Raw genomic sequence first — 15,133 nt, forward strand, 5'->3', positions numbered from 1 at the left:
GACTAAAATACCCTTAAATTAAATGGAGAATTTTTAATACATTTAGTTTCAGAGACGAAAACAACAATAAATTACAAACCATGGGGAGGAAAACACAAAAACAAATTACAGACTACATGGATGAAAGTCGCAATTTCAAAACCTCAGGAACGAAAATCATAATCTTTCACGAATCACATGAACGAAGCCGTAGTTTACTCTAAAAATAGAGTAGAATCATAATACTTGGGCTGAGTATTGATTCATTGCTTTAAAAATTACTTTGACATCATTTACTTTCAGCATTTGATACAATTACAAACGCGTATTTATTTTGATAGCAATCAATCAAATAATTGGAATGATATGAGAGGCATAAAAAAAACAAGACAAGAAATTATGGTGGATATACGGTGCATGTATGCGTATGGACCACAACTACTACATTCATTCTCACAGTCATATGCAGCAGCAGCAGCAGCAGCAGCAGCATACGCAACAGCATCATAAGCAGCAGCAGCAGCAGCATACGCAGCCGCAGCGGCTGCGGCGGCAGCAGCAGCAGTAGCAGCGGCAACAGCAACAGCAGCATGGTTAACATCATTTCTTAACCAAATCAACCGGTAAGGGTTAGCATCATTTCTTATTAGAAGGGTCTTAACCAAACCAACCGGTAAGCGTTAGCATCATTTCTTATTTAAACAACGATGGTTGGCACAAAAAGCTCACAATTGTCAATTCCCAACGTTTCGGTCTCTATCTAACTGCATTCACCTTTTTCGCTAAATCCAATTAAATAAGGGGTATTTTAGTCATTTCACTAGTTTTTTTTTAATTTTTATATTAGAATTAGAAAACATAGGTGTATTTTAAATTGTAAATCTTAAATTGTAAAGGAAAAAGGATAACCATCACTTTTCGTTTTTCTTTTATCCTTTTTGTTTTACGATGCAAAATTAATATGTTTTTTATTTTTAATTTTAATGAAAATAACGAAAATGACTTAAATATCCCTTATTTAATTGGACTTAACGTAGAAAGTTAACGACCATAAAACAAAATGACCAAAACCGTTAGAAATTGACAAATGTGAGGAGCCAAATTCAAATTTTTGAAGTTTAAGGATGATATCATTGAAATTTATAAATGTTAGGGACCAAATCCCATGTTTTTAAAGTTTAAGGATAACATCATTGAAATTTATAAAATATTAGGGACTAAATCCCAAGTTTTTAAAGTTTAAGGATAATATCATTAAAATTTATAAACATTAGGGACCAAATTTGAACTTTCTTGATATTGGGTTTTAGTAGGCACGTGCTAAAACTTTGCTCTCGCGTGTGTGTGAATATTCCATCCCAACGCAACGACCTGTTATTTGTCTTTTTACTAAGGGGGCATATTAGTAAATTCGCTAATCTACTATTTATTTATACTTCTCGTTATATTTATAAAAAACATAAACTCGTTTATACAATATTCCCCCCTAATCTATTCCATAATTGCATCCCACCCCTTTAGAACTAAATTCTTACAGAAAAGGATCAAAAGATTATTTAAAATACAAAAAATGAAGATTGTAAGAATTTCAACAAATTCTCCAAAAATGAAGAAAATAGGAAAGCGAGTGTGAAAATCCCCAAAAAAACAATTACCGTTTTTACTGAATTTCCACATAACCAGAAACCTTGAAATTAAAGGTTTACAGAAAAATAATATGTTATTAAATATTTTAATAATATAATTAACGTTATAATCTTCAAATTAGGGAAACTACTGGAGCTGATTATAAATTTCGTTTTTGAAAAAATTGAATAATTGTTTGAGGAACCCCAGATGCTGTCGGAGTGTGACGAATCCTGTACGTGTTCCTAAGAAACGAAATTTGTCCATTTTTCGGGGATTCATCATTTTAAAGAAATTTTTGATAATTTGACATCAAGTATAAACTTGTTTAATAGATCAAGACAAATGAAAAAACACGACTGTTAATGACTAAAAAAACTGATGTCAAATAATAAGCATTAATTCTAAACAGTCATAAGTTCTTGGAGTTTTGAACATAATTTGGGTTTACGATATGATCCTGTTGAACTATAAATATGCATGTAAGAAAAACCCGATGGCAAAACTGTTAAACAAAAATAGACAAAACTATATGGAATTCAGATGATAACTGAACGAAGTGATTTTGTCCAAATACAAGATATGTTCAGATTCAACCTCGAGACTCTCAGCTAGCTTCAGTTATTAAATGAGTCAAAAAATAGTCTCCTACATTAATATTCGCAAGACGGATTTCGTGTGGGACCGTTACCCTGTAATCAACTATTTTTTCCCACACAGAATAAGGGGCCGTTTACCTAAATGCTTACCCGTTAAGCAATTATCATTAAGAGTCAATACTATAATTTATTTTATCGGATAAGATTGTAGTACATCAAAACGTATCTTATGCAACAATTTACCTTGTAAGCGTTTATCCGGATAAGAGTCGTCACCCTCACTTACCGGATCAGACTCTCTATTCTTATCATCGTTCTTACCAGATAAGATTTTGTCCTTTGTCATGTTCATCCGGTAAGGAAAATTGCCCGGTAAATACTTACCGGGTAAGTGTTCAGTAAACGGATTCTAAAAATGAAAGTTAAGGGGAAGAATTAGAAAAGAATGAAACTAGTTGGTATTGGCACCGAGTGATGAGGCGGGCGGCGGTTGTTGGACAGTTTTCTAATGCGCCTAACTTCCTTGACCAGCTGGAGAACTCCACGTGTCACTTGATTAATTTACTTCCAACCCCATAAAATGGGATTCTGATACATGCGGCTTAAATCTACATGATTGCGATCTTTTTTTATGATTTTAAATTATGGGAGTTTGGAGTTTGTTTGTAAAAATAATTTATTGATTTATTTTGATATGATATTAGTAATAAATAATTTTGAGTGTTTGAATAAATAATTTAAATCGGTGTCAAATCGGTGATAAAAAGTTTTTGAAGAAATTAAACCTTTCTGACTTATAATAAGTTGATAAGTGCTTTTATAGAAAAATATAAGTTATTTCAAATAAGTAATTTCAAACACCTCCTTATATTTATGGATATCATAAAATAACGTTTTAGGTTTTTATTTTAAACCTAAAATAAGGTACTCGTTTTTTGTTGATTTATATTTTTGTAAAAAACATGATTCATTTATAATTAAAATTGTATTTTTTTTCAATTTATTTTGTGACCTTTTGTTTACTTGATTTATAAAGTTTAGGTAAAACCTTGTTTTTCCACATAAGTGTACCAATTATTACAATTATTTATTCCCATATATTTTAATGTTTTTTTAAATATAATTTTAATTTTATAACAAATATATTAATATAACAACTTAAAACATATATTCTTATTTAAATTTCATCTTGAAAAACATATTTATTTTTATCTTGAGACATAATTATCTATTTAAAAGTTTATAAATTAGGAATCATGTGAGACCAAATTATTTTTGTAATATTATAAGATTATTTTGTTACATTTAAAATTTTACAACAAAATACTTTGAAAGTAACCTTCATAGTGTTTTTGCTATAAATGTTTAGATTTTTTTTACTTTCACAATGTTTTAATATATATATATATATATATATATATATATATATATTTATATATATAGAGAGAGAGAGATTGAAGTAGGTCATTTTCAGACATAATTTGACATTAAAAAAAGCTGTGTTTTTGTTTAATTAAAAAATGGAAGAAATGTAAGTCTCGCAAATCTACATATAAGAGAGCTGGTTTCAATTTCGTTCAAACTCATCTCTCCCTGCTTATACATACACATATACATACAGAGGGGGAGAGAGAGAGAGAGGATCATCTCTACAGCTGCTTATCATCAATGGAAACGATAACCTCCTTTACTGATTCACCATCACCATACGAGCTCTTGCTAAGAGCTCTATGTCAGATACCCATAACTCATTATGTGATCGGATTGGCGTTGGTTTTTTGGGTTTTGGTGTACGATTTCCTTGATTTTCATGTTGTTCAGGATTTATTGACCGGCTTTAGAGGACAACGGGTCGATTTAACCTTCAATTCCTGCTCCGAACTCTACCGTGAAGTCGTCTCCAAGTGCACTCTTCTTCATGGAAGGTTCGGTAACAAATCGTCGATATTACGTTATTCGTGATTTGAAGTCGTTTTTGATTTAGTTATCATTAGTCGTTCGTTTAAATTCATGCTTTGAATTCGAGTGTAGGTTAGAACTTGCTCACGTAATCTACGGATCCTATCTGCACTTTATATTGATGAGATTGAGAGTGATCATAAATGAACATGCCTTGGATTGTGGTAAATAGGATCTTCTGAAAAACAAAATCTGAAGTTGTATAGCTGAATAATTATGATGGATACGATGGTATTCTGCTTTTCCAAGAATCTTCTAGAACTGCAAATTAGGGGATATGGTTTTTTGTAGAAATATGGGGATTATTGAATACTTGGGTTAAAATTGCATGGTATAGATTGCATTTCGTTACAAATTTTACTTTCGAATCGAGATACATTGATTTCGTTTTGGTATGGTTTGGTATCTGAAAGTTAAAAGAATATGCAGGTACATGTCTACTCCATGGCTTTCTAGTCCTCATCTTCAGACTACTTTCTTGAGATTCTTTGGAAGGCCTCCTGTTTTCAACTACAGAAGGTATTTTTCATCTCTTCACAAACTCATATAAAATTCCTTTCAGACCCGAGACTACCCATTTGTTGATGATTAAGACCCTAAAATTATTCTTACAATTTTCATTCAACATTGGGGTACATCTCCCAACCCTACCTCCAGATGGGATATAGCAGGCTTCATAGTAGTTGCATATATTGTGTATCACCTCAAGTCAACTATACCCTCGTCCTTTTTGGGAGTACACTTCAATTTTGGTCCTTGATGTTTAGTGAAAAGTCTGAAAGTGGGACCTAAACTTTGGATAAGTGTAGATTTCGTCCTCTTCTTTAGGTTGTTTTTTGAGCAGCTATCTTGTAACTCCATCTCTGCAAATGTCTGTTTATTGTTAAGTTTATGCTTTTCTTTCTTCAGGGAGCTATTTAACACAGGTGATGGTGGAGTAGTAGCTCTGGATTGGTTGGCACCTTCTGATGGTAACGATCTTCTTTAGACTATTTCTTGTAAAAACAGCGCGACTTATTTCTTGTGAAGTTAAAAGGGTGTCTATAATGCATTCAGTCATGGAAAAGGAAGATATCGCAAGTGATGAGACTCATCAAGATGCTAACATGCCCATTGTCATAGTGATCCCCGGCTTGACAAGTGATTCTGACGCTGTTGTAAGTTTCTGATCTTTTATCATCCTTCAAGGTGCATTTGGCATGTGGGACGGGACATGAATATTTTGTCTCATGTTTGGCGGGAATTAGATCGTGACAGGACAAGATTGAGTGGAACCATCAAAATAGATGGATTGATAAATTACTAAACTGTCTATGTCAAATGAAAACCTAAAAACAATCACCCACCTATCTCACTCTCACCTGTCACTCCCATCCCGTCTACATACCAAACACACTCTCAGTCTTGATCTTTAATGCGTTATTGAAGGTAAAACATAAACTTGTCTTTTTTTTTATTGGTCGTTGACTGCTATAATGTATATGACAACAGTACATAAAGCATCTCGCTTTCTACATGGCGAAACGTGGCTGGAATGTTGTGGTGAGTAATCATCGAGGCCTCGGGGGAGTACCATTGAAGGTGAGTGTTATATTCCTATGCTCCAACTCCCAACAATTTTTTTTTATCATGTGTAATACTGTTAATGACGTCCCCATTTTACAATACGTTTGAACAGTCTGATTTCTTTTACAACGGTGGATGGACGGATGATATACGCAAAGTAGTCAAACATATTCGCTCTCAATCACCTGACGTTCCTTTGTTCGTTGTTGGAACCAGCCTTGGAGCAAATATGATGGTAAGTACTACGTTCTTCCCATCCAAGTTGAATCGACAAACCATCAAACCTGTACATACGTAGGAACCCCCAACATCTCTCTACAAGGGCTCTTTGAGAATGTTTCAAAGATTATCTAATGCATGAATCCGAATTTCAGGTAAAATATCTAGGTGAAGATGGGAAGGATGTTCTTATAGATGGGGCTGCAGCTGTTTGTTGTCCATGGGACCTTCTGGTTGGTGTTTCATAAACATACTTTGGACCTTTTACTATAAACATCTAGATGTGTATCAAGATGTACAATTTTGTGTTGGATATCTCATTCGTGGCTCTTCACTCCATGGCAGCTATGTGATAGGTATATGGGACGAAATTTGGTGCAGAGCGTCTATGACAAAGCCTTAGGAGACGGTTTAAAACGTTACGCCAAGATGTATGTATACAAACTTAAATCTCCTGATTTCTTAACTTGTTTATGACTGGCCTCCAATGTTATACATGCACAAACTTACTTATGACGAAAATTCGGCTCGTTGTGCAGGCATCAACAGTTTTTTACTTGTCTTTCCGATTGGAATGGCATTGAAAAGGTATTTCATCTTCTGTTTATGTAAAGGATTCGACTTGTGTATGTTTTCTGTCAGGTTTCGCTGCTTTATAACTTGTTTCTTTTGAGATTAAAAGGATTTGGTGTTTACTGATTGCAGGCACGCCGTGTTCGTGAATTTGACACCAGCGGTACTTGTCTTGTTTGGAAATTCGACGTAAGACGAGTCTATATTGTTTTTTCTAGTTTAACCATTGTTCTTTTGCTGAAGATGTGGTCATTACTTTTGCCAGACGGCCGATATATATTACAGGGAATCTAGTTGTGCTGATTATGTTGGACGCATAAAGGTGCCCCTTCTTTGCATCAGTGCACTAGATGATCCAGTCTGCACCAAAGATGCCCTCGTATGGGATGAATGCAAGTACGTTCAAAACGGTCTCTCTACTCCTTTGGACATTTTGGGTTCACTCAGATCCCATTTTTTGCTTAATTGTCTTATACATATGGTTTCATTTTGCTGCTAACTTAGGGTGAACAAGAATGTTATTTTGGCTACTACACAACACGGAGGACATTTGGGATACTTCGACGGATGGGACGCAAAGGGCGTTTGGTAAAAAACCTTTTCCATCTCAACTCCAAAAAACTGAATATGACCAAAATCCTTGCTAGTTTCTATTCATTTTGGGCTGAATTGCCTCTTCCCCATGCAGGTGGGTAAGAGCCGTGGATGAATACCTGACTGTTCTAAGCTCTAGCAAGATAATCCGCCGACAAACTAAGGTAAAACAATGAAAATATATCAAGTAAAACCAAAACAGAGAAACTAGTGATTGACTAACTGTACGTATTATTTTCCTTATTCAGATGCCAAAACCGGTCCTCCAGGCGAGTCCTCGTCCTCATCCTCAGACATCGCTATTCTACAAAGTCCCGTATATTGGTTTGCTGAAGAAAACCGACAATAAGATACATGTAGACAACTTGATGGAAAAGAGTACGAACTTTATGGAGGAAAAAACACAAGGATCATCGTATCCCTCGAGAATCAACAGTCTCGTAACTTTCCTAAAAAGGTTCATGGATCAGTTCTAGGAAGGAATGAAACCATGGGTCACCCTAATTTGTTTTCCTTCGCAAATGTACCCAGGTTGTCTATATTTTGTAAAGAACAGTGTTCTTAAAAACTATAGACAAGGTTCAAAGATTAGTGAGTGCCTCATAAGGGAACTGTAATCATTTCTTCTTTCGTTCCAAAATAAATTGTTCCTTAACGTCTTAGTTTTTACAAACTACAAGTCTAAAAAAGCTTTAGAAAATGCCAAGAACGAACTTGTAGTTATAACCCAAAGAAGAAATCAATAAAATTACAGCAATCAACCACAAAGATAGTGCTTGATTGGTTTGAACTTGACTCCAAAGGTCAAAAGTACCAGGAGGTCTCAGGTTCAAATCCAAGGAAGAATAAAAATCCCCTTATGGCCACAAAGGTTCAAATGTGGCGACTCCGGGCTATCTGCAAAGCAGGTGGTCGTCCTGGAATTAGTCGGCTAGCATAACGGGTTTGATATCCAGGTTAATCAAAAAAATAATAATTACAGCAATCAATCAATCTGGTTTCTGGTAGAAAATAAAATGGATATGAAATCCTTTTTGTATTCTTAGAATACTTTTTCCTTAAACCAATATGGATTTCATTCAACACATACATAAACTAGGGGTACATGTAGAACAATACAAATTCCCTACACCCAACCCAACCCAACCCAACCCAACCACTAAAGTACATAGCTCTAAGTTTCTATCATAAGAGTGTTAAAAGAAACATGATTCAAACTGAAAAGAAAAGGCCAAGGACAGAGAGCTAACGGGTTGGTCTCTTAAGCACCACGCGACATCTTGATTTTCGGCATCGCTTTCTTCAGCTGTCGAGCACGTTCTTTTGCCTCTCTCTTGCGTAAAGACTCCGCATTCAGCTTTGACTCCGCCTCCTCCATCATCCTCTTCTTCTCTGCCTTCTTCCTCTGGATGGCTTCTTGTCTCGCATATTGAAGCTCCTTGTAAACTTCTTGTGCAAGTTTTGCTCTCGCTGCTTCTGGTTTGGATCGAGCCTGTTTTGCACAGTTTAAACACATGTTATTATCTAAACTCAACTTCTGAGTTTCGTTGCTATGTGTTTTAAGGAAAAAGTGTCCTGCCTGTGAGCTGAGTTTGTAACGGCCAATTAAGTCGATGTAATAGGGGATTAGAGCCACGAGTCGTGTCATGTCCGCCATGTGGTCGGCACCAGGAAGAGAAAACTTAAACACCAACATCTTCCTGTGGGTACTTTGCATCTGATCAGAGAAATGCATTGATATGAATCCCTTCCCAAATTTCTCAAATGCTTTTTCACCAAATACCTGCAGAGAGGAAACACAGACCATGTTGTGTAATCTGAGGCAGATGACTATAATTCGACTTTTGCATACCGAATCAAAGAGAACGTAAAGAACAATATAAAGATTCATCCAAGATCATCTATCAAGCCGAGGGTCTTCACAGAAATAGTTGCTCCACCCCTAATTTACATCCCACACCCAGACCCTACTAAGATTCACCCAATATCATCTATCAAAGCCAGGGGTATTCATGGATATAGCTGCTCTACCCCTAATAAGCAAAGGACCCATCTTCATACATCCCACCCCGACCTCTAGCAAGATTTATCCAAGATCATCTATAAAAACTCGGAATCTTCACACGAATAGTTGCTCCACCCCAAAGGGTAAAAGAGAGGTCTGCCTACATCCCATCCATACCCTACTTTCAAGTGGGTTTGGTTTATCCAAGATCATCTATATGCATATGCTGCCTAATCACAAGCTTTCATCAACCATACATCAAGTTCTTAACCCAATTGCAAACCCCATGTAAGCAGCAACAGTTAAGAGGTAGTAAAACAACCATTCTTGAACCAAATCTCTTTCAAAAGTGGACTTACAAACTGCAAATTTCAGTCCTTTCTGTACATGATCAAAAATCCATGTTTTCTTTTTCTCATAACGTTTCATTTTTTACTTACCTATAGATTTCAAGATTCTAAACCAACCTAAAGGCTTACATGGCATTCAAAAGCAATTCGAAATCATCAATGCAGCAACAATTGATAGAAATTAGAACCAATGAAGTTGTGTAACAACTGTTCTAGACCATAATCACTAACCTGATCAAGAACAGCCTCAGTGATCAAGTCTCCGGCGACCTCCTTAGATTCTGTAACAACAGCCAATTCATCAGCAACCCACTTCCTATTGGTGGGTGCAGGCATCAGATTGGCAAACCTCTGAAGATCCTTCACTTCCTTCTGCATGGTCTTTGCAGTCTTCTTCTTGGCCAAAGCAAAAACCACATGATCCATCACATCTTCATTCATGTAAACTTCTAATGTAATCTCATCTTTACAAGGCACAATCATATTATACAACCTTGCTATCAAATCATGGCGGCTCTTGAGCTCCATTGTAGCCAACAACCCTTGACAGAACCTACGCCCACTCGCGTAAAACTTGAACACGTTTTGACCTTCTTTCAATAGCAATGGCGAATCCTCACCTTCTCCCACACCCAACAAACTAAAATTCTTCTCGAAAATCGAGTCATTAGTAGCGAATTTAGCCGCCCAAGCTAGGGCTAGGGTTTCATTCTCTTTTTTCCCAGTAAAAAAATTGATTGCGTATGTGATTAAGATTGATATACAGGTTATCTCAATAGTATACGATCTAATACTCTTCGCTGCCGAAGTCGGTTTCGCAACCTTCTCAGTATCATCCGTAGCGGCCGATTCAGAACCATCCGGCGAGGCAGGTTCAGTAATCTTGGAGACTTCAGGGGGTGTGATTTCAGCAGGGAAGCCTTCAAATTCATCTTCATCCCAAAAATCAAACGACGAGGATGCAGTTGACGGTTTTGTAGCAAGATCGGAATCAGCCGGACGGGATGAGGCGGAGGAGGGTGGGCCATGATGGGATTCGGGATCAGATGGGGTGGACAAGGTGGTGGGCGGAGGAGGAGAACGGCGAGGGAGATCAGAGAGGGATGATTGAAGAAGAAGGGAGTCGTCGTCGAGTTCAACTTCGTCATCGGCGTCGAATCCTTCGAAATGGGAATCGGCGGTGGCGGAGAGGGAGATATGGTGAAGGAAAAGAGAGAAAATGGAGAGGAGAGCGATGAGATAGAGAAGGGTGTCGCCTCTAGGGGCCAAGAGGGAAGAGAAGAACAGAGAAGAAGAAGAAGATCGCCCTTTCGCCATTGATGAAGCGCAGAGAGAGAGAGAGAGAGAGTGTGTGTGTGTGTGTGTGGCGAATTGCACTATGCAACTGGGAAAGGGCAACTTCGACACAAAAGTGTCACATTCTTTATGAATTACGAAGAAGTCCTTTAACTATTTGTGAATATACATTTTGGTCCTTTAAGTTCTCAAATGTCATATTTGTTAAATGAAGTGGATGCTTCACTACGATGTAGATGAGCAATTCAATAAAAGAGCTCGAATAGCAGTATTGATTCAACCTGAGGTCTTTTAGAATAAATTCAGCAACGAATCATTAAATATTAATCATCTTCTTTATCGAATGAATGGGAGTTTGTTTTAAAATCGTTCGCCATGTGATGGGAGCTAGATATTGTATCTCTACAACACTAAATGCTAACACATGAAAGTATATATATATATATATATATATATATGTGTGTGTGTGTGTGTGTGTGTGTGTCAACACTATCGTATTCAAGTAATAAAATGGTAAGAACCAAGTATCGTATTCCACAGGGATAAGTATCTTAAGTTGTAAGATCTCGAGTTGAAAGACTAACTTCAGATAGCGAATTGCAGACTTTGATTTGTTACTGAGTTAGTTTAATGCAAATAACATAATAAACAAAAGTAACATGGGTGTAAGACTTGTGGTGAGACTCAAACACGAATTTTAGTAGCCAATGTTGTAGGGATGCTACAACAAGCAGTTATTCATAACTTAGTTCCACCATCTATTTTGAGGGTATTCCTCTCGGACTTTCACCATTGCACTATATTATAGCTTTTAACTCATATCTCTATGTGGTATCCGGACCAGGGATAGTGACGAATAGTGTCCTCAAAATATATGGATGAACAAATCTCTTTGTTAAAAATCACTCTTTCGAGTCGATTCCCATATCATTCAAGTTGGTGTGGGGTTCTAGGTAGTTCATCTCTGAATCTACCACACTTTAACGCTTTAACAAGTGATCAACTCGTCGAGAATTAATTGTTTTAAGAGATATAAATGACAAGTCTCCTTGTCGTTAACTTTCTCAAGTCTACCTCTTATATTATTCAAGTTGACGTGCATTCAATGGCTTATCTCTAAGATCATGACACTTTAACACTTTCAAAGTGATCAACTCGTCAAGAAGTGTCTTTGGTTTTTATAAAAACTTGAATGAAATAATGAAACGTCGTTATTGCAAACAATAACTACTTTCTTTCAGTTTAAAATCTCACCATTTCGTCTCACACCAAAGTTATGAATTTAGTCAATCATAACAGAAAGTAAATGACAAATAAAATACATAACGGAAAGTAAACACATAAATATAAATTATGTAAAGTAAATGACGTAATGTAAATAGCGAGAAAATAAAAGAGCGGAAAGTAAGTAATAGAAATTAAATGACGGAAAGTAAAGAACAATCTTAAAAACAATTAAGAAACTTAAATTTCTTCAAGGTTTAGAGAGAGAAACCAACTTTTAGAAGCTGATTTTGGATGCTTCAAACAAGAATCTTCTCACCCCTATTTATACAAAAACAAATCATATAAAGACAAAATGGGGACCCAAAGGATAAAACCACAAAAGGTAAATAGGAAGTACACATCCATGTACTAGTTAGTTACAATATTTCTAATAAAAGTTTAACTATTTTTACACCAAAAGTCAGCTCCAATTCTTCTAGAAACCAAAAAGAGCCAACAGTTTATTCCATTAAGATCTTCAATAAGCCAAAAAGCATCAAGAAACGGCTGCATCAATGTTGTAGCGTCAAACAGTCCAACAATTTTTTATATTAAACTCCAAATGGTGTAGAAACAAGTAAACCACATAGTTTAACTCCAWAATTAATAAAATGGAAAATGAAGTAATAAAATGACTCAATATAGGGATAAAAGAAAAACAATATAGCTAAGAACTTGCAAAGTGAGTGTTCTATACATCGAATTCTCAATGTATATCACCATGCAACCCCCTAAGACAGGAGTATATGCTTCAATATGAATCACATAAAGGTACATCACATAGTTCGTTTTAGGAATTGACAACTTACTCATTCACTAACTTTGGCATCGAGCGTTCCCCAAACAGTTATTTTTAATCAACTGAATTCATTAATACAAAATGTGTTGTCGTTCTTGCCTTCCTTTGCCTTTCGTGGCCATATATCTTCCCGGCTAAGGAAAAAGAAATCCTTCTACTGTTCGGTTGTTCTATTATTTCAATTTGCATTCCGTTCAGGAAAAAAACACCATCGATGCCTTCATTTGAGCCAATAATGTCTCGTTAAATAGGAACAAATTTGAAAAGTAATGATAACTCTTGAAATTATATATTGTTAGAACTTGATAATTATCCTAATTATATTTTAGATTTTTTATATTTTAAAATAAAATGTTTATCCTCTATTTTATTATGTTTAACCGCAATTAGTTACATGAATTCAAACATGGAGCTTTAATAAGTTGTATTTGTGCATAATTTATTTGTAATCTGAAATTTTAAGTAATATGCATCAATATACAGTAATTCATGCATAAAAAATAGTTTTTAAGAGTTTTTGTCAAATGTTCTATAATATACTATAGATAATAAGTTGTACTTGTGCATAATTTACTTGTAATCTGAAATTATAAGTAATATGCATCAATTTACAGTAATTCATGCATAAAAAAATAGTTTTTAAGAGTTTTTGTCAAATGCTTTATAATTTAGTATAGATAGATATTTGGTTTATAAAGTTAATAATTAATTATTTTGTTAGAACTCGATAATTATCCTAATTATATTTTAGATTTTTTATATTTTAAGATGAGATGTTTATCCTCTATTTGATTATGTTTATCCGCACTTAGTTACACGAATTCAAACATGAAGCTTTAATAAGTTGTACTTGTGCATAATTTACTTGTAATCTGAAATTTTAAGTAATATGCATCAATGTACAGTACTTCATGCATAAAAAAATAGTTTTTAACAGTTTTTATCAAATGCTTTATAATATAGTATAGATAATGATAATATATAGATATAGATAGTTCAATAACCACGTGATGCAACGACATATAAAACTTTATTGCCATGTACATCCACATTGATTCAATTATTTCTCTCCACGATAGAACATGGGTCTGTGCTAGTACAAACTTTTTTGTTAAACAAAAAATACATAAGTAAGGGGTCGTTTATCTAAACACTTACCCGTTAAGCGATTAACGGTAAAATACAACTTTATCGCTTACTAATCGGGTAAGATTTTAGTCTACCAAAACGAAATCGTATGTAACAATTTACGTGGTAAATGCTAATTGTGGTAAGATATTAAGAATAAGTTTTAAAATTAATTCATTATGTATTTATGTTATCTAATAATATGATTAAATCCAAAAATATTCAATATTGAGCTTATGAAGGTGTTAACGAGACAATTATAATGGTATAATTTATAAAAAAGAGCATATTCTCTTAATGTGTTTTAGTTAATATATGATTATGTATGTTAATATGATAAAAAAGTAAATGAAAAAAAAAACGATATAAAGTAAATTAAATAACTAATTAAAAGAGTATAAAGTGTATTATTTTAATTATCTTGTTGAATGGTCCAGATAGATAAAGATGTAAAATGTAAATGTATGAATATAAAACAAATTAGTTCATATGTATTTATGAGATTTAACAGTATATTAAATTAAAAAATATTCAATATTTGACTCATTTTGAAAATTTAACCAGACGATTATAATGGTATAGTTTGTAAAAAAAACGTGTTTTTAAATGCATTTTACTTCATATATGATTAATTGTGTTAATATGAGAAAGTTGTAAAACAAAAAATAAAGATATATAAAGTAAATTAAATAGTTAATTATAAGGGTATAAAATAAAATCATTTTAATTATTATGTTGCATCGTGGAGGTTGACAAGCTCCAAAACTTGTACATTATGCATCAAGACTTGTACGTCTTAAAAATTAAACAATAATCGTTTAACACTCTTTATAATACTGGAAGCTTACTTGCGCAATGCAGTGAGATACATATTTTAACGTTTCATTTTATAATATGGTTTAGAGAAAACGATAATGTTTTTATATTTGAATAAAATATAAATTTTAAGATCCATATTTTTTTTATCGATATTAGTATCAAATCAACAATTTAAAACTTCTTGTTTTTTATATATTTTTTAATTCAATTTTTTTTAGTATAATTTAATTTAAAATTTAATACCAAAGTAATTTATTTTAGGTATAATAATATACTGTTTTTCATAAAGATAATTTTTAGTTCAATCTTTTTATTATAATTTAATTTAGGTTTAATAACGAATTAATTTATTTTA

The 15,133-nt window shown here is 34.1% G+C and overlaps 2 protein-coding genes across 2 annotated transcripts; one reads left to right on the forward strand and one right to left on the reverse strand.

Moving 5' to 3' along the window:
- Positions 1-3,850: 3,850 nt before the first annotated feature.
- LOC112501964 (embryogenesis-associated protein EMB8-like) lies at positions 3,851-7,770 on the forward strand. Its single transcript, XM_025105762.1, has 14 exons — positions 3,851-4,129; positions 4,593-4,682; positions 5,073-5,134; positions 5,220-5,320; positions 5,655-5,744; positions 5,842-5,964; positions 6,104-6,181; positions 6,294-6,379; positions 6,488-6,536; positions 6,654-6,710; positions 6,787-6,917; positions 7,026-7,109; positions 7,210-7,279; positions 7,364-7,770. The coding sequence occupies exons 1-14, from the start codon at positions 3,873-3,875 to the stop codon at positions 7,589-7,591; spliced, it is 1,506 nt and encodes a 501-aa protein (XP_024961530.1). The 5' UTR covers positions 3,851-3,872; the 3' UTR covers positions 7,592-7,770.
- A 350-nt stretch (positions 7,771-8,120) lies between these two features.
- On the reverse strand, positions 8,121-10,846 carry LOC112501969 (uncharacterized protein At5g49945-like). Its single transcript, XM_025105770.1, has 3 exons — positions 9,702-10,846; positions 8,695-8,898; positions 8,121-8,607 (listed from the first exon to the last, which is right to left on the reverse strand). The coding sequence occupies exons 1-3, from the start codon at positions 10,785-10,787 to the stop codon at positions 8,377-8,379; spliced, it is 1,521 nt and encodes a 506-aa protein (XP_024961538.1). The 5' UTR covers positions 10,788-10,846; the 3' UTR covers positions 8,121-8,376.
- Positions 10,847-15,133: the final 4,287 nt, after the last annotated feature.

The sequence above is a fragment of the Cynara cardunculus genome, unplaced genomic scaffold, assembly GCF_001531365.2.
Source record: "Cynara cardunculus var. scolymus isolate 2C unplaced genomic scaffold, CcrdV1 Un_Scaffold_763, whole genome shotgun sequence".
NCBI classification, from domain to species: domain Eukaryota; kingdom Viridiplantae; phylum Streptophyta; class Magnoliopsida; order Asterales; family Asteraceae; genus Cynara; species Cynara cardunculus.